The sequence below is a fragment of the Coregonus clupeaformis genome, chromosome 36, assembly GCF_020615455.1.
Source record: "Coregonus clupeaformis isolate EN_2021a chromosome 36, ASM2061545v1, whole genome shotgun sequence".
NCBI classification, from domain to species: Eukaryota; Metazoa; Chordata; class Actinopteri; order Salmoniformes; family Salmonidae; genus Coregonus; species Coregonus clupeaformis.
The window spans coordinates 35,292,450-35,315,429 of record NC_059227.1 but is presented as its reverse complement, the minus strand read 5'-3'; the positions used below and the strand labels follow the sequence as shown (position 1 = coordinate 35,315,429).

General features: G+C 42.8%; 1 protein-coding gene across 2 annotated transcripts in view; it reads left to right on the top strand.

Moving 5' to 3' along the window:
- The first annotated feature begins 1,472 nt into the window (after nt 1–1,472).
- The window catches only part of xrn2 (5'-3' exoribonuclease 2), a 47,682-nt gene continuing 26,174 nt past the window's right edge, over nt 1,473–22,980 (top strand). The window contains exons 1-17 of one of the 2 annotated variants that reach the window (XM_041865946.2): nt 1,473–1,694; nt 2,223–2,350; nt 2,527–2,638; nt 2,769–2,880; nt 3,028–3,086; nt 12,554–12,643; nt 12,925–12,997; nt 13,153–13,203; nt 14,553–14,710; nt 15,454–15,528; nt 16,755–16,888; nt 17,005–17,062; nt 17,353–17,460; nt 17,701–17,745; nt 18,753–18,896; nt 20,688–20,732; nt 21,794–21,882. In XM_041865946.2, the coding sequence (XP_041721880.1) occupies nt 1,620–1,694; nt 2,223–2,350; nt 2,527–2,638; nt 2,769–2,880; nt 3,028–3,086; nt 12,554–12,643; nt 12,925–12,997; nt 13,153–13,203; nt 14,553–14,710; nt 15,454–15,528; nt 16,755–16,888; nt 17,005–17,062; nt 17,353–17,460; nt 17,701–17,745; nt 18,753–18,896; nt 20,688–20,732; nt 21,794–21,882 (1,556 nt within the window). In that variant the 5' untranslated portion in view covers nt 1,473–1,619. The remainder of the gene's footprint in view (nt 1,695–2,222; nt 2,351–2,526; nt 2,639–2,768; nt 2,881–3,027; nt 3,087–12,553; nt 12,644–12,924; nt 12,998–13,152; nt 13,204–14,552; nt 14,711–15,453; nt 15,529–16,754; nt 16,889–17,004; nt 17,063–17,352; nt 17,461–17,700; nt 17,746–18,752; nt 18,897–20,687; nt 20,733–21,793; nt 21,883–22,980) is intronic. The other variant, XM_041865947.2, reaches the window with a different exon arrangement.

Genomic DNA, 22,980 nt, shown 5'->3' with positions numbered 1-22,980 from the left:
ATCATGCTTGCAAACAAATTATAGTGTTCAAAAACCATATTAATAGATTGCTTTTTATAAATAACGTTTTGTAGTTGCATTTAACTGCCTAAAAATGCTGTTATCGAGGTAATTTCCTTAGTAAGAGACATCAGAGATCAGCATGTGGGAGAAGTCAGACCTCAGGAATGATGCCATGTTCACGTGCTATCGGAAGCTAGTTCCCAGTGGGACATTTCACTTGAATGACCCTCCAAGTCGGAATTTACAAGTGGGAAACTCAGAGAAAATGTTGTTTGCAGAGTTGTGACGTTTCACCACTGACCTTTTCAACCAAAAGATAGGGTGTGTGGGTAAAAATGTGCTTTGGTGATGAAATATCACTTCCTTATGTTATGAATTACATTTGACCAAAACAAATGATTATTCATGTTCTGAATCATTCAGTGGGGTCTCTCGCTAAGGTTTCATTAAGAGTATATCCAAAAAGTTGGATTTCGTAATCTAATACATCCGATAATAAGCACAGAGCAATGTTGACAGAGCGGTGCAGCTTTCTCACCCACAACTTTTGAGAATTTAACATGCTGTGTTGGTCGTCTTCGAAGTTGTTTCTGTCGGTCGCAAAAAGCTAAATTAGCATGACACAAGCGGTATTAAATGTAAAAGGCTTTGAATTACAGGAATTTCGCATTAATATGTAAAGTGTATACTCAAATATGAAAATACTACATGTCATGTCTCAATCTCTATCTATCATACCTCTATTTTGTTCTATGTCGAGCAGATTAGAGAAGAGGGGTTCAACGGGAAAGTGAGCCTGTCAGGTAGCCTTTATTTTCCCACAGCATTCAGTTTAGCTGTGCAATGTCGCTATATTTAACGAGTATTCAGACCACTCTAGCGACACATTTTCAAAAAAGCGACTAGCGACAAATCTAGTGACTTTTTCTGGTGTTATTGGAGACTTTTGGAGACTCTGACGTGAAAGCTCTTCTCAACGAGCAGCGGGTGCTGCCGTGGGCCCCGCTGCCGTGGGCCCCACCCCAGTCCCAAAGCACTCACAGGCGGCCCAGTCCTCGCGCAGCAGTCCCTCCCAGCTGCAGTCAGAGCAGGAGATGTTCACCCCTCCGCGTCCAGACTGCAAATGAATCGCGCATGCGGGAAGCCGCCGCTGGCTGATTCCGCCCTAGCTTACATTCAGGGCGGGACATAATGTAAAATATTTTTTAAAACAAGAATCTTCAGAAGAAAGTTCATTTGTAGTTCTAAACATATTTAGGATGTTTGTTACTCACTTTTTGTCTCTCCCAGGACATTATTCCTCTCTCCTACAGCATCCATCACAATTACATGCACATGGCCAATTATGCAAATTAGGCGATGACGTCATTTAGGGACTTCTAGCGACTTTTAGGGCAGCCAATAGTTACTTTCCTTACTGAGGAGTTGGCAACACTCCGTCCTGTACACAATTGCTCCCGGAAGATGAAAACCCCATAACCCGGAAATAAACCGTGGCCATGAGTTTATTTGTTAACGCGTAGCTAGCTATTTCTACAGCAGTTGTTTTAACTAAGTAATTTTAAATATATGTCATAATTTATAGTTGGGTGTAGCGTATTGTGAAACTACGGGAGATGGGAGTCCCCGCATTTTTTCGTTGGTTGAGTCGGAAATATTCTACGATTGTTGTTCATTGTACTGAGGAGAGGGTACGTGTTTGCAGTCAGCTAGCTAGTACTGTTGCGTATTTTTAAGACCGTGTAGTAATTATGTGCCTTAGGCAGGTACTAACGTTATTGCACTTTAGATATCAAATTTGCTAGCTTTTATCCGTTTCTCTTATCAACGCTATAGCTAGCAGAGCATATTATCATAACATTTGTCGATTGAATGAACAATGTGGGATGCACGCAGTTAGATAGCTAACGTTAGCTATGCTACTTGCAGTGATTGACACAGAAACTCGCGTGCAGAGCCTTGCTGCCTGTGTTGCGCAAGAATCGAGTTGGCATTCCATTGGTTTGCGAACAATCTAATGCCAGACAACCCGTCAATGTTTTGACTTGGCATGTTACGGAATCTAATGCATAGCCAAGTAACGTTACATCTATCTAGCCACCTTATTTATAATTAGTTGCGTCATTGCAATTAATTTCAACAGTAAATAAACAGACGTGCATTTGATAATAGGAAGAATGTTAAATTCATTTTGGTTTCATTTTCCCTTTTACTCCCAGTCCAAGGAATGTAATGGCGTACGGATTCCTGTTGATACCAGCAAACCGAATCCAAATGAAGTGGAGTTTGACAATTTGTACTTGGACATGAATGGGATCATTCACCCCTGTACACATCCTGAAGACAAGTTAGTCCTACAAACAGAATTAAATAGAATGTGGTTTCGTCCCAAATGACACCCTATTCCCTTTATAGTGCATTACTTTTGACCAGGGCCCATGGTATTGGTAGTACTCTTGTACATTACCTTGAATTGTGATGATAATCTAGTATAAACCCTCAAACTCTACTTCACTTTCACAGGGCTGCGCCCAAAAATGAAGATGAAATGATGGTTGCCATCTTTGAATATATGGATCGGCTCTTCAATATTGTGCGACCCAGAAGGGTTCTCTACATGGCTATTGATGGAGTGGTAAATTCTGCTGCTTTCTTTTCATGAGAATAACGTTTTTCTATTAATCCATATTTAGATTTTCTACAGTTTTGTACAAAACAATTTGTTATACATATGTTGGCCAATGACCATGTTTATCTCTGAACAGGCCCCTCGTGCCAAAATGAACCAGCAGCGCTCCAGGCGATTCCGTGCCTCCAAGGAAGGAGTGGAACTGGTTGAGGAGAAATCCCGCATCCGAGAGGAGATCCTCGGGAGAGGTGATTATATTTTCAGAACTTTTTTTATCCTTCCAATAGCCTTTAGATGGGAGTCTTTGTTAAACACTTATTTAATTACAAATATTTGCCATAACAGAATTACATACTAAATATATCAAACTTTTTTTCCCCATCTTCACATTTTAGGAGGGTATCTTCCACCGGTTGAAATCAAGGAGAGATTTGACAGCAACTGTATCACCCCAGTAAGTATGAGGCTTTTTCTTGTCTTTTTTTAAGGCTGTGTGTTTCTGTCGCCAATAGCTTAAAGTAACTATCCAGTGAAAATCTCACTTTTAAAACTTTATATTCTGTTAACTCATACTCAGATAATGTTGTTGAGTCATCCTACACTCGTATTTGTGGCCGACGCATAAATTAGAGAAAAAAACACTTTTAAAAACAAAGTTTCAAAATTGCTTGCTTTCCTCATAGAGGATGATGTCAGCCTCCGGAGGAGGATGAGTTGGCCAATCAGTGGTCTACTCACATGAATATACGGTATACACCCACACCATTCTGTTGTGGAATGGCCACACCATTCCAACGCAGAAAAGTTTATTTTAACATACTTATTTCCCATATATATATATATATCTCAGCAAAAAAATTAACGTAATCTCACTGTCAACTGCGTTTATTTTCAGCAAACTTAACATGGGCAAATATTTATATGAACATAACAAGATTCAACAACTGAGACATAAACTGAACAAGTTCCACAGACGTGACTAACAGAAATTGAATAATGTGTCCCTGAACAAAGGGGGGTCAAAATCAAAAGTAACAGTCAGTATCTGGTGTGGCCACCAGCTGCATTAAGTACTGCAGTGCATCTCCTCCTCATGGACTGCACCAAATTTGCCAGTTCTTGCTGTGAGATGTTACCCCACTCTTCCACCAAGGCACCTGCAAGTTCCCTGACATTTCTGGGGGGAATGGCCCTAGCCCTCACCCCTGATCCAACAGGTCCCAGATGTGCTCAATGGGATTGAGATCCGGGCTCTTCGCTGGCCATGGCAGAACACTGACATTCCTGTCTTGCAGGAAATCACGCACAGAACGAGCAGTATGGCTGGTGGCATTGTCATGCTGAAGGGTAATGTCAGGATGAGCCTGCAGGAAGGGTACCACATGAGGGAGGAGGATGTCTTCCTTGTAACACACAGCATTGAGATTGCCTGCAATGACTACAAGCTCAGTCCGATGATGCTGTGACACACCGCCACAGACCATGACGGACCCTCCACCTCCAAATCGATCCTGCTCCAGAGTACAGGGCTCGGTGTAACGCTCATTCCTTCAACGATAAATGCGAATCCTACCATCACCCCTGGTGAGACAAAACCGGGACTTGTCAGTGAAGAGTACTTTTTGCCCGTCCTGTCTGGTCCAGCGACGGTGGGTTTGTCCCCATAGGCGACGTTGTTGCAGGTGATGTCTGGTGAGAACAGGCCTACAAGCCCTCAGTCCAGCCTCTCTCAGCCTATTGCAGACAGTCTGTGCACTGATGGAGGGATTGTGCATTCCTGGTGTAACTCGGGCAGTTGTTGCCATCCTGAACCTGTCCCGCAGGTGTGATATTCGGATGTACCGATCCTGTGCAGGTGTTGTTACACGTGGTCTGCCAATGCGAGGACGATCAGCTGTCCGTCCTGTCTCCCTGTAGTGCTGTCTTGGGTGTCTCACAGTACGGACATTGCAATTTATTGCCCTGGCCACATCTGCAGTCCTCATGCCTCCTTGCAGCATGCCTAAGGCACATTCACTCAGATGAGCAGGGACCCTGGGCATCTTTCTTTTGGTGTTTTTCAGAGTCAGTAGAAAGGCCTCTTTTTAGTGTCCTAAGTTTTCAACTGTGACCTTAATTGCGTACCGTCTGTAAGCTGTTAGTGTCTTAACGACCGTTCCACAGGTGCATGTTCATTAATTGTTTATGGTTAATTGAACAAGCATGGGAAACGGTGTTTAAACCCTTTACAATGAAGATCTGTGAAGTTGTTTGTGTGAGCATATATATATATATATATATATATATATACATACATACATACATACATACATACATACATACATACATACATACATACATACATACATACATACATACATACATACATACAGTGGGGAAAAAAAGTATTTAGTCAGCCACCAATTGTGCAAGTTCTCCCACATAAAAAGATGAGAGGCCTGTAATTTTCATCATAGGTACACGTCAACTATGACAGACAAAATGAGAAAAAAAATCCAGAAAATCACATTGTAGGATTTTTAATGACTTTATTTGCAAATTATGGTGGAAAATAAGTATTTGGTCAATAACAAAAGTTTCTCAATACTTTGTTATATACCCTTTGTTGGCAATGACACAGGTCAAACGTTTTCTGTAAGTCTTCACAAGGTTTTCACACACTGTTGCTGGTATTTTGGCCCATTCCTCCATGCAGATCTCCTCTAGAGCAGTGATGTTTTGGGGCTGTCGCTGGGCAACACAGACTTTCAACTCCCTCCAAAGATTTTCTATGGGGTTGAGATCTGGAGACTGGCTAGGCCACTCCAGGACCTTGAAATGCTTCTACGAAGCCACTCCTTCGTTGCCCGGGCGGTGTGTTTGGGACCATTGTCATGCTGAAAGACCCAGCCACGTTTCATCTTCAATGCCCTTGCTGATGGAAGGAGGTTTTCACTCAAAATCTCACGATACATGGCCCCATTCATTCTTTCCTTTACACGGATCAGTCATCCTGGTCCCTTTGCAGAAAAACTGCCCCAATGCATGATGTTTCCACCCCCATGCTTCACAGTAGGTATGGTGTTCTTTGGATGCAACTCGGCATTCTTTGTCCTCCAAACACGACGAGTTGAGTTTTTACCAAATAGTTATATTTTGGTTTCATCTGACCATATGACATTCTCCCAATCCTCTTCTGGATCATCCAAATGCACTCTAGCAAACTTCAGACGGGCCTGGACATGTACTGGCTTAAGCAGGGGGATACGTCTTGCACTGCAGGATTTGAGTCCCTGGCGGCGTAGTGTTACTGATGGTAGGCTTTGTTACTTTGGTCCCAGCTCTCTGCAGGTCATTCACTAGGTCCCCCCGTGTGGTTCTGGGATTTTTGCTCACCGTTCTTGTGATCATTTTGACCCCACGTGGTGAGATCTTGCGTGAAGCCCCAGATCGAGGGAGATTATCAGTGGTCTTGTATGTCTTCCATTTCCTAATAATTGCTCCCACAGTTGATTTATTCAAACCAAGCTGCTTACCTATTGCAGATTCAGTCTTCCCAGCCTGGTGCAGGTCTACAATTTTGTTTCTGGTGTCCTTTGACTGCTCTTTGGTCTTGGCCATAGTGGAGTTTGGAGTGTGACTGTTTGAGGTTGTGGACAGGTGTCTTTTATACTGATAACAAGTTCAAACAGGTGCCATTAATACAGGTAATGAGTGGAGGACAGAGGAGCCTCTTAAAGAAGAAGTTACAGGTCTGTGAGAGCCAGAAATCTGGCTTGTTTGTAGGTGACCAAATACTTATTTTCCACCATAATTTGCAAATAAAATCATTAAAAATCCTACAATGTGATTTTCTGGGGGAAAAATGCTCAATTTGTCTGTCATAGTTGACGTGTACCTATGATGAAAATTACAGGCCTCTCTCATCTTTTTAAGTGGGAGAACTTGCACAATTGGTGGCTGACTAAATACTTTTTTTCCCCCACTGTGTGTGTATGTGTGTGTATATATATATATGATACACACAGTGAGGGGGAAAAAGTATTTGATCCCCTGCTGATTTTGTACATTTGCCCACTGACGAAGACATGATCAGTCTATAATTTTAATGGTAGATTTATTTGAACAGTGAGAGACAGAATAACAACTAAAAAATCCAGAAAAACGCATGTCAAAACTGTTATGAATTGATTTGCATTTTAATGAGGGAAATAAGTATTTGACCCCTCTGCAAAACATGACTTAGTACTTGGTGGCAAAACCCTTGTTGACAATCACAGAGGTCAGACGTTTCTTGTAGTTGGCCACCAGGTTTGCACACATCTCTGGAGGGATTTTGTTCCACTCCTCTTTGCAGATCTTCTCCAAGTCATTAAGGTTTCGAGGCTGACGTTTGGCAACTCAAACCTTCAGCTCCTTCCACAGATTTTCTATGGGATTAAGGTCTGGAGACTGCCTAGGCCACTCCAGGACCTTAATGTGCTTCTTCTTGAGCCACTACTTTGTTGCCTTGGCTGTGTGTTTTGGGTCATTGTCATGCTGGAATACCCATCCACGACCCATTTTCAATGCCCTGGCTGAGGGAAGGAGGTTCTCACCCAAGATTTGACGGTACATGGCCCTGTCTATCGTCCCTTTGATGCGGTGAAGTTGTCCTGTCCCCTTAGCAGAAAAACACCCCCAAAGCATAATGTTTCCACCTCCATGTTTGACGGTGGGGATGGTGTTATTGGGGTCATAGGCAGCATTCCTCCTCCGCCAAACAAGTTGAATTGATGCCAAAGAGCTCGATTTTGGTCTCATCTGACCACAATACTTTCACCCAGTTCTCCTCTGAATCATTCAGATGTTCATTGGCAAACTTCAGACGGCCCTGTATATGTGCTTTCTTGAGCAGGGGGACCTTGCGGGCGCTGCAGGATTTCAGTCCTTCACGGCGTAGTGTGTTACCAATTGTTTTCTTGGTGACTATGGTCCCAGCTGCCTTGAGATCATTGCCAAGATCCTCCCGTGTAGTTCTGGGCTGATTCCTCACCGTTCTCATTATATCATTGCAACTCCACAAGGAGAGATCTTGCATGGAGCCCCAGGCCGAGGGAGATTGACAGTTCTTTTGTGTTTCTTCCATTTGCGAATAATCGCACCAACTGTTGTCACCTTCTCACCAAGCTGCTTGGCGATGGTCTTGTAGCCCATTCCAGCCTTGTGTAGGTCTACAATCTTGTCCCTGACATCCTTGGAGAGCTCTTTGGTCTTGGCCATGGTGGAGAGTTTGGAATCTGATTGATTGATTGCTTCTGTGGACAGGTGTATTTTATAAGGTAACAAGCTGAGATTAGGAGGACTCCCTTTAAGTGTGTGCTCCTAATCTCAGCTCGTTACCTGTATAAAAGACACCTGGGAGTACTTATACTTATTTCCCTCAGTAAAATGCAAATCAATTTATAACATTTTTGACATGCGTTTTTCTGGATTTTGTTGTTGCTATTCTGTCTCTCACTGTTCAAATAAACCTACCATTAAAATTATAGACTGATCATTTCTTTGTCAGTGGGCAAACGTACAAAATCAGCAGGGGATCAAATACTTTTTTCCCTCATTGTGTATACATACAGTGGGGAGACCAAGTATTTGATACACTGCCGATTTTGCAGGTTTACCTACTTACAAAGCATGTAGAGGTCTGTAATTTGTATCATAGGTACACTTCAACTGTGAGAGACGGAATCTAAAACAAAAATCCAGAAAATCACATTGTATGATTTTTAAGTAATTAATTTGCATTTTATTGCATGACATAAGTATTTGATACATCAGAAAAGCAGAACTTAATATTTGGTACAGAAACCTGTGTTTGCAATTACAGAGAACATACGTTTCCTGTAGGTCTTGACCAGGTTTGCACACACTGCAGCAGGGATTTTGGCCCACTCCTCCACACAGACCTTCTCCACATCCTTCAGGTTTCAGGGCTGTCGCTGGGCAATACAGACTTTCAGCTCCCTCCAAAGATTTTCTATTGGGTTCAGGTCTGGAGACTGGCTAGGCCACTCCAGGACCTTGAGATGCTTCTTACGGAGCCACTCCTTAGTTGCCCTGGCTGTGTGTTTTGGGTCGTTGTCATGCTGGAAGACCCAACCACGACCCATCTTCAATGCTCTTACTGAGGGAAGGAGGTTGTTGGCCAAGATCTTGCGATACATGGCCCCATCCATCCTCCCCTCAATACAGTGCAGTCGTCCTGTCCACTTTGCAGAAAAGCATCCCCAAATAATGATGTTTCCACCTCCATGCTTCACGGTTGGGATGGTGTTCTTGGGGTTGTACTCATCCTTCTTCTTCCTCCAAACACGGCGAGTGGAGGTTAGACCAAAAACCTCTATTTTTGTCTCATCAGACCACATGACCTTCTCCCATTCCTCCTCTGGATCATCCAGATGGTCATTGGCAAACTTCAGACGGGCCTGGACATGCGCTGGCTTGAGCAGGGGGACCTTGCGTGCGCTGCAGGATTTTAATCCATGACGGCATAGTGTGTTACTAATGGTTTTCTTTGAGACTGTGGTCCCAGCTCTCTTCAGGTCATTGACCAGGTCCTGCCGTGTAGTTCTGGGCTGATCCCTCACCTTCCTCATGATCATTGATGCCCCACGAGGTGAGATCTTGCATGGAGCCCCAGACCGAGGGTGATTGACCGTCATCTTGAACTTCTTCCATTTTCTAATAATTGCGCCAACAGTTGTTGCCTTCTCACCAAGCTGCTTGCCTATTGTCCTGTAGCCCATCCCAGCCTTGTGCAGGTCTACAATTTTATCCCTGATGTCCTTACACAGCTCTCTGGTCTTGGCCATTGTGGAGAGGTTGGAGTCTGTTTGATTGAGTGTGTTGACAGGTGTCTTTTATACAGGTAACGAGTTCAAACAGGTGCATTTAATACAGGTAATGAGTGGAGAACAGGAGGGCTTCTTAAAGAAAAACTAACAGGTCTGTGAGAGCCGGAATTCTTACTAGTTGGTAGGTGATCAAATACTTATGTCATGCAATAAAATGCAAATTAATTATTTAAAAATCATACAATGTGATTTTCTGGATTTTTTATTTAGATTCAATCTCTCACAGTTGAAGTGTACCTATGATAAAAAATTACAGACCTCTACATGCTTTGTAAGTAGGAAAACCTGCAAAATCGGCAGTGTATCAAATACTTGTTCTCCCCACTGTACATACACTCACACTCTCTCTCTCTCTCTACCGGTCAAAAGTTTTAGAACACCTACTCATTCAAGGGTTTTTATTTTTATTATTTTCTACATCGTAGAATGATAGTGAAGACATCAAAAGTATGAAATAACACATATGGAATCATGTAGTAACCAAAAAAGTGTTAAACAAATACAAATATATTTTATATTTGAGATTCTTCAAATAGCCACCCTTTGCCTTGATGACAGCTTTGCACTCTCTTGGCATTCTTTCAACCAGCTTCACCTGGAATGCTTTTCCAACAGTCTTGAAGGATTTCCCACATATGCTGAGCACTTGTTGGCTGCGCTTCCTTCACTCTGCGGTTGGACTCATCCCAAACCATCTCAATTTGGTTGAGGTCTGGAGATTGTGGAGGCCAGGTCATCTGATGCAGCACTCCTTCACTCTCCTTGGTAAAATAGCCCTTACATAGCCTGGAGGTGTGTTGGGTCATTGTCCTGTTGAAAAACAAATGATAGTCCCACTAAACCCAAACCAGATGGGATGGCGTATCGCTGCAGAATGCTGTGGTAGCCATGCTGGTTAAGTGTGCCTTGAATTCTAAATAAATCACAGACAGTGTCACCAGCAAAGCACCCCCACACCATAACATCACCTCCTCCATGCTTTATGGTGGGAAATACACATGCTGATATTATCCGTTCACCCACACCGCGTCTCACAAAGACACGGCGGTTGGAACAAATCTCAAATTTAGACTCCAGACCAAAGGACAGATTTCCACAGGTCTAATGTCCATTGCTCTTGTTTCTTGGCCCAAGCAAGTCTCTTCTTCTTTTTGGTGACCTTTTAGTAGTGGTTTCTTTGCTGCAATTCGATCAGGAAAGCCTGATTTCACACAGTCTCCTCTGAACAGTTGAAGTTGATGTGTCTGTTACTTGAAGTCTGTGGAGCATTTATTTGGGCTGCAATTTCTGAGGTTGGTAACTCTAAAGAACTTGTCCTCTGCATCAGAGGTAACTCTGGGTCTTCCTTTCCTGTGGCCGTCCTCATGAGAGCCAGTTTCATCATAGCGCTTGATGGTTTTTGCGACTGCTCTTAAAGAAACGTTCAAAGTTCTTGAAATGTTCCTTATTGACTGACTTTCATGTCTTAAAGTAATGATGGATTGTTGTTTCTCTTTGCTTATTTGAGCTGTTCTTGCCATAATATGGACTTGGTCTTTTACCAAATAGGGCTATCTTCTGTATAGCCCCCACCCCCTACCTTGTCACAACACAACTGATTGGCTCAAACACATTAAGAAGGAAAGAAATTTCACAAATTAACTTTTAACATGGGACACCTGTTAATTGAAATGCATTCCAGGTGAGGCTCGCTACTACAAGACCATGGTGCTTGCCTACGGAGCTGTGAGGGGAACGGCACCTCCTTACCTTCAGGCTCTGATCAGACCCTACACCCAAACGAGGGCACTACGTTCATCCACCTCTGGCCTGCTAGCCCCCCTACCTCTACGGAAGCACAGTTCCCGCTCAGCCCAGTCAAAGCTATTTGCTGCTCTGGCACACCAATGGTGAAACAAGCTCCCCCACGACGCCAGGACAGCGGAGTCAATGACCACCTTCCAGAGATACTTGAAACCCTATCTCTTTACGGAATACCTGGAATAGTATATAAGTAACCATTCTACCCTCCCCCACCCCCCCATAAAAAAAAAAAAAGTGGTTGTCCCACTGGCTATCATAAGTTGAATGCACCAATTTGTAAGTCGCTCTGGATAAGAGCGTCTGCTAAATGTAAATGTGACTACCTCATGAAGCTGGTTGAGAGAATGCCAAGAGTGTACAAAGCTGCCATCAAGGCAAAGGGGGGGATATTTGAAGAATCTCAAATATATACATACACACAGAACAACAATATAAACGCAACATGTAAAGTGTTGGTCCCATGTTTCATGAGCTTAAATAAAAGATCCCAGAAATGTTCCATACGCACAAAAATATTATGTATCTCAAATGTTGTTAAACATTTGTTTACATCCCCGTTGGTGAGCATTTGCCAACATAATCCATCCACCTGACAGGTGTTGCATATCAAGAAGCTGATTAAACTGCATGATCATTACACAGGTGCACCTTGTGCTGGGGACAATAAAAGGCCACTCTAAAATGTGCACTTTTGTCACACATCACAATGCCACAGATGTCTCAAGTTTTGAGGGACTGTGCAATTGGCATGCTGACTGCAGGAATGTCCACCAGAACTGTTGCCAGAGAATTGAATGTTAATTTCGCTATGACGTTTTTAGAGAATTTGGCAGTAGGTCCAACTGGCCTCACAACCGCAGACCACGTGTAACTATGCCTATGCCCACCCATGGCAGCACCCCTGCCCAGTCATGTGAAATCCATAGATTAGGGCCTAATGAATTTGTTTCAATTGACTGATTTCCTTAAATGAACTGTAACTCAGTAAAACCGTTGAAGTGGTTGCATTTATATTTTTGTTCTGTGTGTGTGTATATTGTTGCCTGTCTAGCAGAGCACGGAGGGTGCTCTTTAATGGAAGCCTCTCCCATTAATTAATTGGCTATAGGTCGTATTTCATCTAAATCTGGAAACACTGGGCAGTTACTTTAACTCTCTGAGTGCAGAAGAACCAGCTCTTTTGGTGAAGTGGCAAAATTGTGAATACTGTCTGGAAATTCATTGTTCATTTGAAAATTATCTCTAGGGCACAGAGTTCATGGACAACCTTGCAAAGTGTCTCCGTTACTACGTTGCAGAGAGACTCAGTAATGACCCTGGATGGCGTAACATTACAGTAAGTATTATTCTGAGAAGGTGATGGCATCTCTGAAAAAGATCACAACAATTTCTAATGCATTGGTGCTATTTAATTTATAAAAGATTGGACTTATTTCCACCATGTCAAAGCTTGCTTTTTTTAAGTGTTGTTGGTCTGTTCTACTCAGTTAAGGCCTAGAACATTTCTCAAGAAGTGCGTCTTTTCTTGGAAATTAAACAAAGGTCAGGTCTGACACTGTCATATGCATTCAATATTGCTATCATTGCTCATATGAAAACTTTCTTTGTTCATTCTAGGTAATCTTGTCTGATGCCAGTGTCCCTGGTGAAGGGGAGCATAAGATCATGGACTATATCAGACGACAGAGAGGTATGAGTCAAGAGTTTTCAGTATGTGGTTATTGACCATTTGAAGGTCATTTGTGACAGTTACAAATAGCCTTCCATATTAGTGCAATTTTTTGTTCAAGCTCTGCAATAACATGTAAGCTAACTATATGGAATGACGCGTTTCTTTTTTTACAGCTCAGCCCCACCATGACCCCAACACACACCACTGTCTTTGTGGAGCTGACGGTAAGCTTTGCACCACAATGGTCTCTCGGTAGTAAAGAGTAACCAACACGATGGGATAAAATTGAGCATTAACAGCAAGAGCTCTTCCAAAAAGCTGTGCTTCATGTATCCTTCAAAGTATTGTTTATTAATGAGAGCACGATGAATGCAGACATGATGCAAATTAGATCCCGCAATTACTGTAGGAAAGACTTGTGTCAAACCAACTTTAAATCTTCTAAATGATAATAATATAATATGCCATTTAGCAGACGCTTTTATCCAAAGCGACTTACAGTCATGTGTGCATACATTTTTACGTATGGGTGGTCCCGGGGATCGAACCCACTACCCTGGCGTTAGAAGTGCCATGCTCTACCAATTGAGCTACAGAGGACCACAAATGCACTATGATACCTATTCAGATTTTGATAAAGAAAAGTTGTCAATAATTGTAGGGCACACAATGTTACCTTATTGAGCCTGACGGGCAAAAGACCTGTGATTGACCGTGATAATGTATGTTTGTTTTTCTAAGACGATGGCTAAGAATTCAGTTATGCACCTTAACTGCAGACTATGCTTTACTGAATGTTTATCGATATAGCGAATATAAACATGTTCTTACACTTGTTTAAAAGTTTGGCAACATTAGTTGCAACTCTCCCACCTTGGATATTGTTAGAGGATAGGGTTCTCTGTTTTCTGCCGGCCTTATTGTCCTGCTATATTAATGGCCAGTTAGTTTTAAATGGGTGAAATTATGCAGGACATGATAGATAAAGGCTTCAGTCGTTCAATGGTTCATGATGCCCTTGGTAGACAAAAGAGGGAAAATATTGCACGTAATTAGCTTGAAGAGGAGCCTGATGCATTCAGCCTTTCACAAATGGCACCCTATTCCCTATATAGTGCAGTACTTTTGTCCAGGGCACTTAGGGCTCTGGTCAAAAGTAGTGCACTATGTTGGGAATAGGGTGCCATTTTGGGTGAAGCTTCACTCCCCTCAAATGGATAAATCATGCTATTGTACGTGTATATTAACAACGTGGATAATAATGCATGCATGGCTCATGTGTTCTAGGTAATTTAATTAACATAAAGCCTTAGAAACCTGAGTTTATTGTTCCTGTGACCATGTATAAAACGCAGTACTTTAGAGCTGTTTTAAGCCTTTCAGTGTATTTCAAGGTTTTCTGTTTGCACAAAAACCCCGATCAAGGCCTAGGGCTGAAACTTATTGGTTTTACATTTAACAACAAATAAGCTCTTTCATCAACTACCACTGTCCTTCCAGAGTTGCTGAATTTCCTCTTCACTTCTGATTGTATATTTTGAATTTGGATGTCCTCTTCTGTTCATTTCCCTAGCTGACCTGATCATGCTGGGTCTTGCCACTCACGAGCCCAATTTCACCATCATCAGAGAGGAGTTCAAGCCTAACCAGCCTAGGCCCTGTGCTATGTGTGGACAGAAAGGCCATGAGATCAAGGACTGCCAGGGAGTGGCCAGGGAGAAACAGGGAGAGGTACATTGATTTATAGCCATCATGGTTGGGGTCAATTCCACATTAAATTATCTCTCCCTGTACATTTCGTTCAATTTAAATTCCAGGTCAGTCTTTTAATTCTGATAATTAAATTCCTCTGAATTCCAATGTTGGGTAAATTCCAATAGTTAAATGTCCAATTCAATGTTATCCCCAACAATTCCTCAAATTAATTTCCTTCAGTCTGAGCATGTTACTCTTCAGACAGCCTAGCTATACTGGAAATATAGGAAAGTCCAGTCTAATTCCATAACTGGAAGCATTTTTTAATTCTAATTTAATTCAACTTAAATTCTCCACTTCATGAGGGAAATCAAGAATTGAATAGGAATTTTAAATGAAATTGGAATTGACCCCAAACTCAATGGAGAATGTAGCAGATGCCCATAGACTTCCTGTCATTGCGCTAATGATAGTTAGCATTGGCACGCTAAACTACCTTCATACTGGACACAGACACAAAAATGGTATCCTCGAGTTCATCTGACTCGGAGGAAGTAGATCAAATCCCGAAGTATCCTTTTAAGGGCCATTTTCACGGACACAGACTAAGCCTATTCTTGAACTAAAATGCATTTTCAATGGAGATTCTCCGTTGAGTTTGGTTTTTAGTCCAGGTCTATGCTTAATCTGTGCCAAGTAAACCGCCCCCCAAAAAGTGTACATTACATTTGCTCTCCGTGTTATGAGCGATGATGACTAATATTGTCTTCTTATTGCAGCATGATGAGTTTGCAGACACTATGCCGGCTTCTGAACAGGAGTTCATATTCATCAGGCTGTGCGTTTTGCGCGAGGTACGTTCTGTATCAGACATCTTAGAATTTCTTTAAAAACTGCTACATTTTTTATGGTCATGTAACTATACTGAACAAAAATATAAACGCAACAATTTCAAAGATTTTACTGATTTACCGTTCATATAAGGAAATCAGTCAATTGAAAAAAAATCTCATTAGGCCCTAATTTATGGATTTCACATGACTGGGCAGGGGTGCAGCCATAGGCCCACCCACTTGGCAGCCAGGCACACCCACTGGGGAGCCAGGCCCAGCCAATCAGAGTTAGTTTTTGATTGATTCTTTATGACAGACCAAAATATCCCCCCCCAAAAAAAAAAATCTCTAAAATGATGTTGGAGGCGGCTTATTGTAGAGAAATGAACATTAAATTCTCTGGCAACAGCTCTGGTGGACATTCCTGCAGTCAGCATGCCAATTGCACGCTCCCTCAAAACTTGAGACATCTATGGCATTGTGTTGTGTGACAAAACTGCTCATTTTAGTGGTCCTTTTATTGTCCCCAGCACAAGGTGCACCTGTGTAATGATCATGCTGTTTAATCAGCTTTTTGCCACACTTGTCAGGTGGATGGATTGTCTTGGCCAAGGAGAAATGCTCACTTAACAGGGATGTAATAAAGTTTGTGCACAAAAGTTGAGAAATAAGCTTTTTGTGTGTATTGAACATTTCTGGGATTTTTTTAAATTTCAGCTCATGAAACATGGGACCAACACTTTACGTTGCGTTTATATTTTTGTTCTGCGTAGTTATTGCCTCTATGTTCCGTTGTGCTGGTGTTGGTAGTATCATTTACATTTGAGTCATTTAGCAGACGCTCTTATCCAGAGCGACTTACAGTTAGTGAGTGCATACATTTTCATACTGGCCCCCCCCCGTGGGAATCGAACCCACAACCCTCGCGTTGCAAGCGCCATGCTCTACCAACTGAGCTACACGGGACCAATGTCTGATATGTTATCATTGAATGTGGTGTTAGATGATGTGTTGATGAAAGGTTGTGATGTAACACGTTATGGGAGTCTCACATCCTAGCAGGCTTGCCGTCACACCCCCAGTAGTTTGCCAGCCAGGTCATGTCCAGAAAGAAAGACACTGGCTTTGTTTTCCGGTAGTATGTGTGAAATATGTCCTTGACTTCAGATCGAAATGAGATGAGACATGTGTCTCCACTGTAAAAAAATAAAAATATGTTTATCAAGGTATGCTTCCTTTTCCTACAGTACCTGGAGCGAGAGCTGACAATGGCCAGTCTGCCCTTTCCATTTGACTTTGAGAGGACTGTCGACGACTGGGTCTTCATGTGCTTCTTCGTTGGCAATGATTTCCTGCCTCACTTACCGTCCTTAGAGATTAGGTAAACCTGACGGAACTGAGATTAAGCTTATCGTCTTGAAAACACCTTGACAAAAATACATTCTTGCTGTTTCCATACATTTCAATTGTTGATAGTACGTTCCATGTGTCTTTCAGAGAGGGTGCGATAGATCGACTGGTGGGCATCTACAAAGACGTCGTGCACAAGACTGGGGTAAGTGTTTTCAGTGTAGGCTTGGGTATGTCTGACTGTCTCACATGGGGTTTTAGGAGATGTTACATAGAACCCCTCCTCCCCCAGAGGTTTTGTGGCAGTTTCCCAAACACTGATTGAGCCTAGACCTGGACTAAAATGTATGCTAAATGGAAATTCTCCACTGAAATCGTTTTTTAGTCTAGGACTAGGTTTAATCTGTGTCTGGGAAACCGGCCCTTAAAGCTGTCCTGACTTCCTTGCCCAGGTGCCTGTTCATAGCCTTTAATATGTTATTTCTCTCCTCACAGGGCTACATCACAGAGAATGGTTTTGTCAACTTGGAGAGTGTTGAGTTGATCATGCAGGCAATCGGCGTGGCTGAGGACAACATCTTCAAGAAGCGCAAAGAGGACGATGTAAGATGGTAGCTGGATGAGCAGTAGCTTTCAGCAGGGAAATGATTCCTGTTGAATAGATCATATTCTTCCTTTGCTAAACTGAGGGGCGGGAGATTTTCCAAAGGATTTACATTAATCATGGCTTGGTCATTGACACTCAGCTGTCATTTAAGCTAGTTTAGCAGATGCCAATCTTCCTGTAATTTGCTGAACTTTTCCTGTTGACTGTTTGTGTAAATAAGGAGCTTTGTCTTGTAGGAGGGGTTCAAGCGAAGGAACAAGGAGAAAAAGAAGAGGATGAAGGTAAGTGGAATGGATGTGTGCCTATGTTATTGTAGCTTGACTTTGTACTGTGGTTTTAATAATAAATAATAATATGCGATTTGGCAGACGCTTTTATCCAAAGCGACTTACAGTCATGTTTTGAATGAACCGCTTTACTCCTTACCTTCATGTTTTCTTAGAATTATGACTGTGCATGCAAGGCCATTTATTTCAATGGGCAATTAAACTATTTTTTCTGATTTATACTGTTGATGTGGCATCGCTGTGTATTGTTCGAAACGTTTCCTCAATGGATGTTTTAAATCAGGGATGCACGACTCTGGCCCTTGAGGTCTGCTGTATTGTATGCCAGTTTTCTTACTTGCTTTTTTGGACAATGACAGATTTTTAGACCTAGGAAACCAAAGGTGTGTGCAAGATTTGTAAAACCAGTAATTGGGAAACCAGTGACTTCATGGGCCAATTTCACAGACTCATATTAAGCCTGGGGGCGGCGGGTAGCCTGGTAGGTAGGAGCGTTAGGCCAGTAACCAGTAAACGTTTGCTGGATCGAATCCCCGAGCCGACAAGGTAAAAATCTGTTGTTCTGCCCCTGGGCAAGGCAGTTAAACCCCAACAACTGCACCGATGATGTGGATGTCGGTTAAGGCAGCCCCCCACACCTCTCTGATTCAGAGGGGTTGGGTTAAATGTGGATGACACGTTTCAGTTGTACAACTGACCAGGTATCCCCCTTTCTCTTTCAACTGCCTAGTCCTGGTCTAAGAAGATCTTTCAATTGAGAAAACTCTGATCCTGGAGAGTTACCCTCCTGTAGGTTTTCGCTCCCACCCCAGTTGTAACTAAGCTGATTCGGCTTATCATTAAAATCAGGTGCGCTAGATCAGGGTTTTAGTTCAAACCTACAGGACGGTAGCTCTCCAGGAACATGGTTGTAGAGCCCTGGTCTAGGACTAGGCTTAATCTGTGTCATGGAAACCGACCCAAATAGTTCAACTAACTGTTAATTTGTGTGTGTTCCCTAGGCTCAGCAGCAAGGCCCAGCCTACATGACCGGTGGTCAGTTTGCCCCCCAGGCCCTTGGTGGCAGAGGCAGACCTGGGGTTGTCCAGAACGCCCGGCACCAAGCCTTCGACATGAGGATGCAGGGCAGGGACCAGCACAACAAGGTATGATGGTGGGCTTATCAGGGGGATTTTGTTTCTGGTCAACGGTGCAAGGAAAAAGCCACCTATTATCCACTATTAAAATCCAACTTTATTCGTCATATGCATTGGATACAGCGTAGTGTACAGTCGTGGTCAAAAGTTTTGAGAATGACACACATACTAATTTTCACAAAGTCTGCTGCCTCAGTTTTGATGATGGCAATTTGCATATACTCCAGAATGTCATGAGTGATCAGATGAATAGCAATGAATTAAGTCCCTCTTTGCCATGAAAATGAACTTAATCCCCCAAAAAAAACATTTCCACTGCATTTCAGCCCTGCCACAAAAGGACCAGCTGCCATCATGTCAGTGATTCTCTCGTTAACACAGGTCAAGGCTGGAGATCACTCTGTCATGCTGATTGAGTTAGAATAACAGACTGGAAGCTTTAAAAGGAGGGTGGTGCTTGAAATCATTGTTCTTCCTCTGTTAACCATGGTTACCTGCAAGGAAACACGTGCCGTCATCATTGCTTTGCACAGAAAGGGCTTCACAAGCAAGGATATTGCTGCTAGTAAGATTGCACCTAAATCAACCATTTATCGGATCATCAAGAACTTCAAGGAGAGCGGTTCAATTTTTGTGAAGAAGGCGTCAGGGCGCCCAAGAAAGTCCAGCAAGCGCCAGGACCGTCTCCTAAAGTTGATTCGGCCTCGGGATTGGGGCACCACCAGTGTAGAGCTTGCTCAGGAATGGCAGCAGGCAGGTGTGAGTGCATCTGCACGCACAGTGAGGCGAAGACTTTTGGAGCATGGTCTGGTGTCAAGAAGGGTAGCAAAGAAGCCACTTCTCTCCAGGAAAAACATTAGGGACAGACTATTCTGCAAAAGGTACAGGGATTGGACTGCTGAGGACAGGGGTAAAGTCATTTTCTGATGAATCCTCTTTCCGATTGTTTGGGGCATCCGGAAAACACCTTGTCCGGAGAAGAAAAGGTGAGCGCTACCATCAGTCCTGTGTCATGCCAACAGTAAAGCGTCCTGAGACCATTCATGTGTGGGGTTGCTTCTCAGCCAAGGGAGTAGGCTCACTCACAATTTTGCCTAAGAACACAGCCATGAATAAAGAATGGTACCAACACCTCCTCCGATAGCAACTTCTCCCAACCATCCAAGAACAGTTTGGTGATGAACATTGCCTTTTCCAGCATGATGGAGCACCTTGCCATAAGGCAAAAGTGATAACTAAGTGGCTCGGGGAACAAAACATTGACATTTTGGGTCCCTGGCCAGGAAACTCCCCAGACCTTAATCCCATTGAGAACTTGTGGTCGATCCTCAAGAGGCGGGTGGACAAACAAAACCCCACCAATTCTGACAAACTCCAAACATTGATTATGCAAAAATGGGCTGCCATCAGTCAGGAGGTGGCCCTGAAGTTAATTGACAGCATGCCAGGGTGGATTGCAGAGGTCTGAAAAAGAAGGGTCAACACTGCAAATATTGACTCTTTGCATAAGCTTAATGTAATTGTCAAAAGCCTTTGACACTTATGGAATGCTTGTAATTATACTTCAGTATACCATAGTAACATCTGACAAAAATATCTCATAACACTGAAGCAGCGAACTTTGTGAAGACCAATACTTGTGTCATTCTCAACTTTTGACGACGACTGTACACAGTACAATGAGATGCTTACTCGCAAGCTCTCCGCGCAGTGAACATCTATACGAATGTTGAGGTGTTAGGGCGATATAGGACACTTATACAATTTTTATAGGTAATTAAAGATGTCTTTTTATTTCAGGATGCTGCGCAATCACTAAAAGCCATGATGAAGAATGGTGGCCAGGTATGCCTCCACTGATTACCTTCCGTTTTGTAGTGATTTGAAAACTGGACTAGAATTTTACATGGCTTGTATTGATCAAATGCGGCAGAGGACTTTTGTCCATGTTCAAGCATTTATGTACCTCAAGTGTGAGCGCAGTACACATTTCCATGTTCTATTGATGCTGGTCTGGGCAAATTTTTATTTTTTTTACATTAATGTACATTGTACGAAGCTGTTAGTTCCTCTATTCTATTAATGTGTTCACAAAGGAAGTGTGGCAAAGGTGAAGGGCTGCACACACTAGCTGAATGTGTTTTATTTTCTTATAAACCCCCCCCCCCCCTTGAATCCTCCATGATGGTGGAAATATTGTCCACAAGATGTAATTTATAAATGAATGAAAAAAATAATTTCATAAATATTTGTAGTTGCTTAGCGGGTTGCTAAGGTTTCCATCCCACAATTTCATGCAGATGAGTGACCTGACGCATACAAAGAAAGTCACGACAGGCCTTATGGAAACGGCACATTTGTTAGTAAAATGTCACAATGTCGTAACCTCATAACATATGGTGTTTACGTGCACAGTGATGGGCTATTTGCAAATTTCCACAAAATATTGAGGGTAGGCCATCATTTGAATGATGCTGGTGAGATGATCTATGCCTGGCTGCCAATTATTATTTTGTTAAATGATCTTACTTTTATCCATACCCTGTCCACTTTATGGACTGTCTATAGAGCATGCGCCAAAACCAGATTGGTCAAGTATGCTATTTATAGCATCAGTTTATGACAACACCACCGGTAGAGCTGAAAATGCAATGGAAAGGCATGAAACAAATGTTTTTTATTAATTTATTCGGAACATTAAAACTTAAGCGCAAAAGTAATTTTATTTGCTATGTCATCACGCACAGTATTTTATGCGCAAAAAAGTATGTTTGATGGAAACACATCTGGTGGGAAATGTGCATATGTTTTCTATGTGTGTTTTAGAATATTTGCACGAAAGTCTGTCGCCAATTGGTGGAAACCGATCTACTGACAGATGGTTTAGGTATAATTATCTTGTCTAGGCAGGGAGCAGTGACGGGCAGGACGGCCGGGGTATGAAGCGGAAAGCTGAGGACAGCGACAGCGAGCCAGAGCCTGAGGATAATGTCAGGTAAATGACTATGCTACAGTCAGTCAACTAGGGAGTAAACCAACCAGCCTGTCAATCAACCTGCCAACAAGGACAGTCAGTCATCCAAGTAGCCAGTCAACCAACCAGGCAGGCCTCTCAGCAAGGGTGATGGTCTGATTTATGCCTCTCCTGTGCAGCACGGGCCCCTTAGGAGCTACTCTGTGGTTTCTTACCACCTCCAACCCCCCTCCCACCCCCTCCTCCTGCCTGCAAGTTATTAATATGGAAAGGAGGCATATTCTCATAAATTCGTCTGTGATGCGCTCGCCAAGGGTGTTGAATCCATTGGGCTAAATTGGTATTCATGGAGGCTTTCCTGTTACAAGACTGCTCTCCCTCTGGGCCAGTGTGGAGGATGCTGCTCATCCTTCATTATGTGTGTAGTGCATCGCCAATCTACTAATATGTCGAAACCATTCAGCTACTTCCTAAAGCAGTAAACTAGTTTCTCTTCCATGTCTTCATGGAAATAGACTATGATGATAATTCCCAAATCCTGTATGTAAGATGAGGAAATTGTCTCTTACTAGCTAGAATACACTACATGACCAAAAGTATGTGGACACCTGCTTGTCGAACATCTCATTCCAAAATCATGGGCATTCAAATGGAGTTGGTCCATTTTTTGCTGCCATAACAGCCTCCACTCTTCTGGGAAGGCTTTCCACTAGATGTTGGAACATTTGCTGCTGGGACTTACTTCCATTCAGCCACGAGCATTAGTGAGGTCGGGCACTGATGTTGGGCGATTAGGCCTGGCTCGCAGTTGGCGTTCCAATTCATCCCAAAGGTGTTTGATGGGGTTGAGGTTAGGGGCCTTCCCCAAACTGTTGCCACAAAGTTGGAAGCACAGAATCGTCTCGAATGTCATTGTATGCTTTAGCATAAGATTTCCCTTCACAGGAGCTAAGGGGCCTAGCCTGAACCATGAAAAACAGCCCCAGATCATTATTCCTCCTCCACCAAACTTTACAATTGGCACTATGCGTTGGGGCAGGTAGCGTTCTCCTGGCATCCACCAAACCCAGATTAGTCCGTCGGACTGCCAGATGGTGAAGCGTGATTCATCACTCCAGC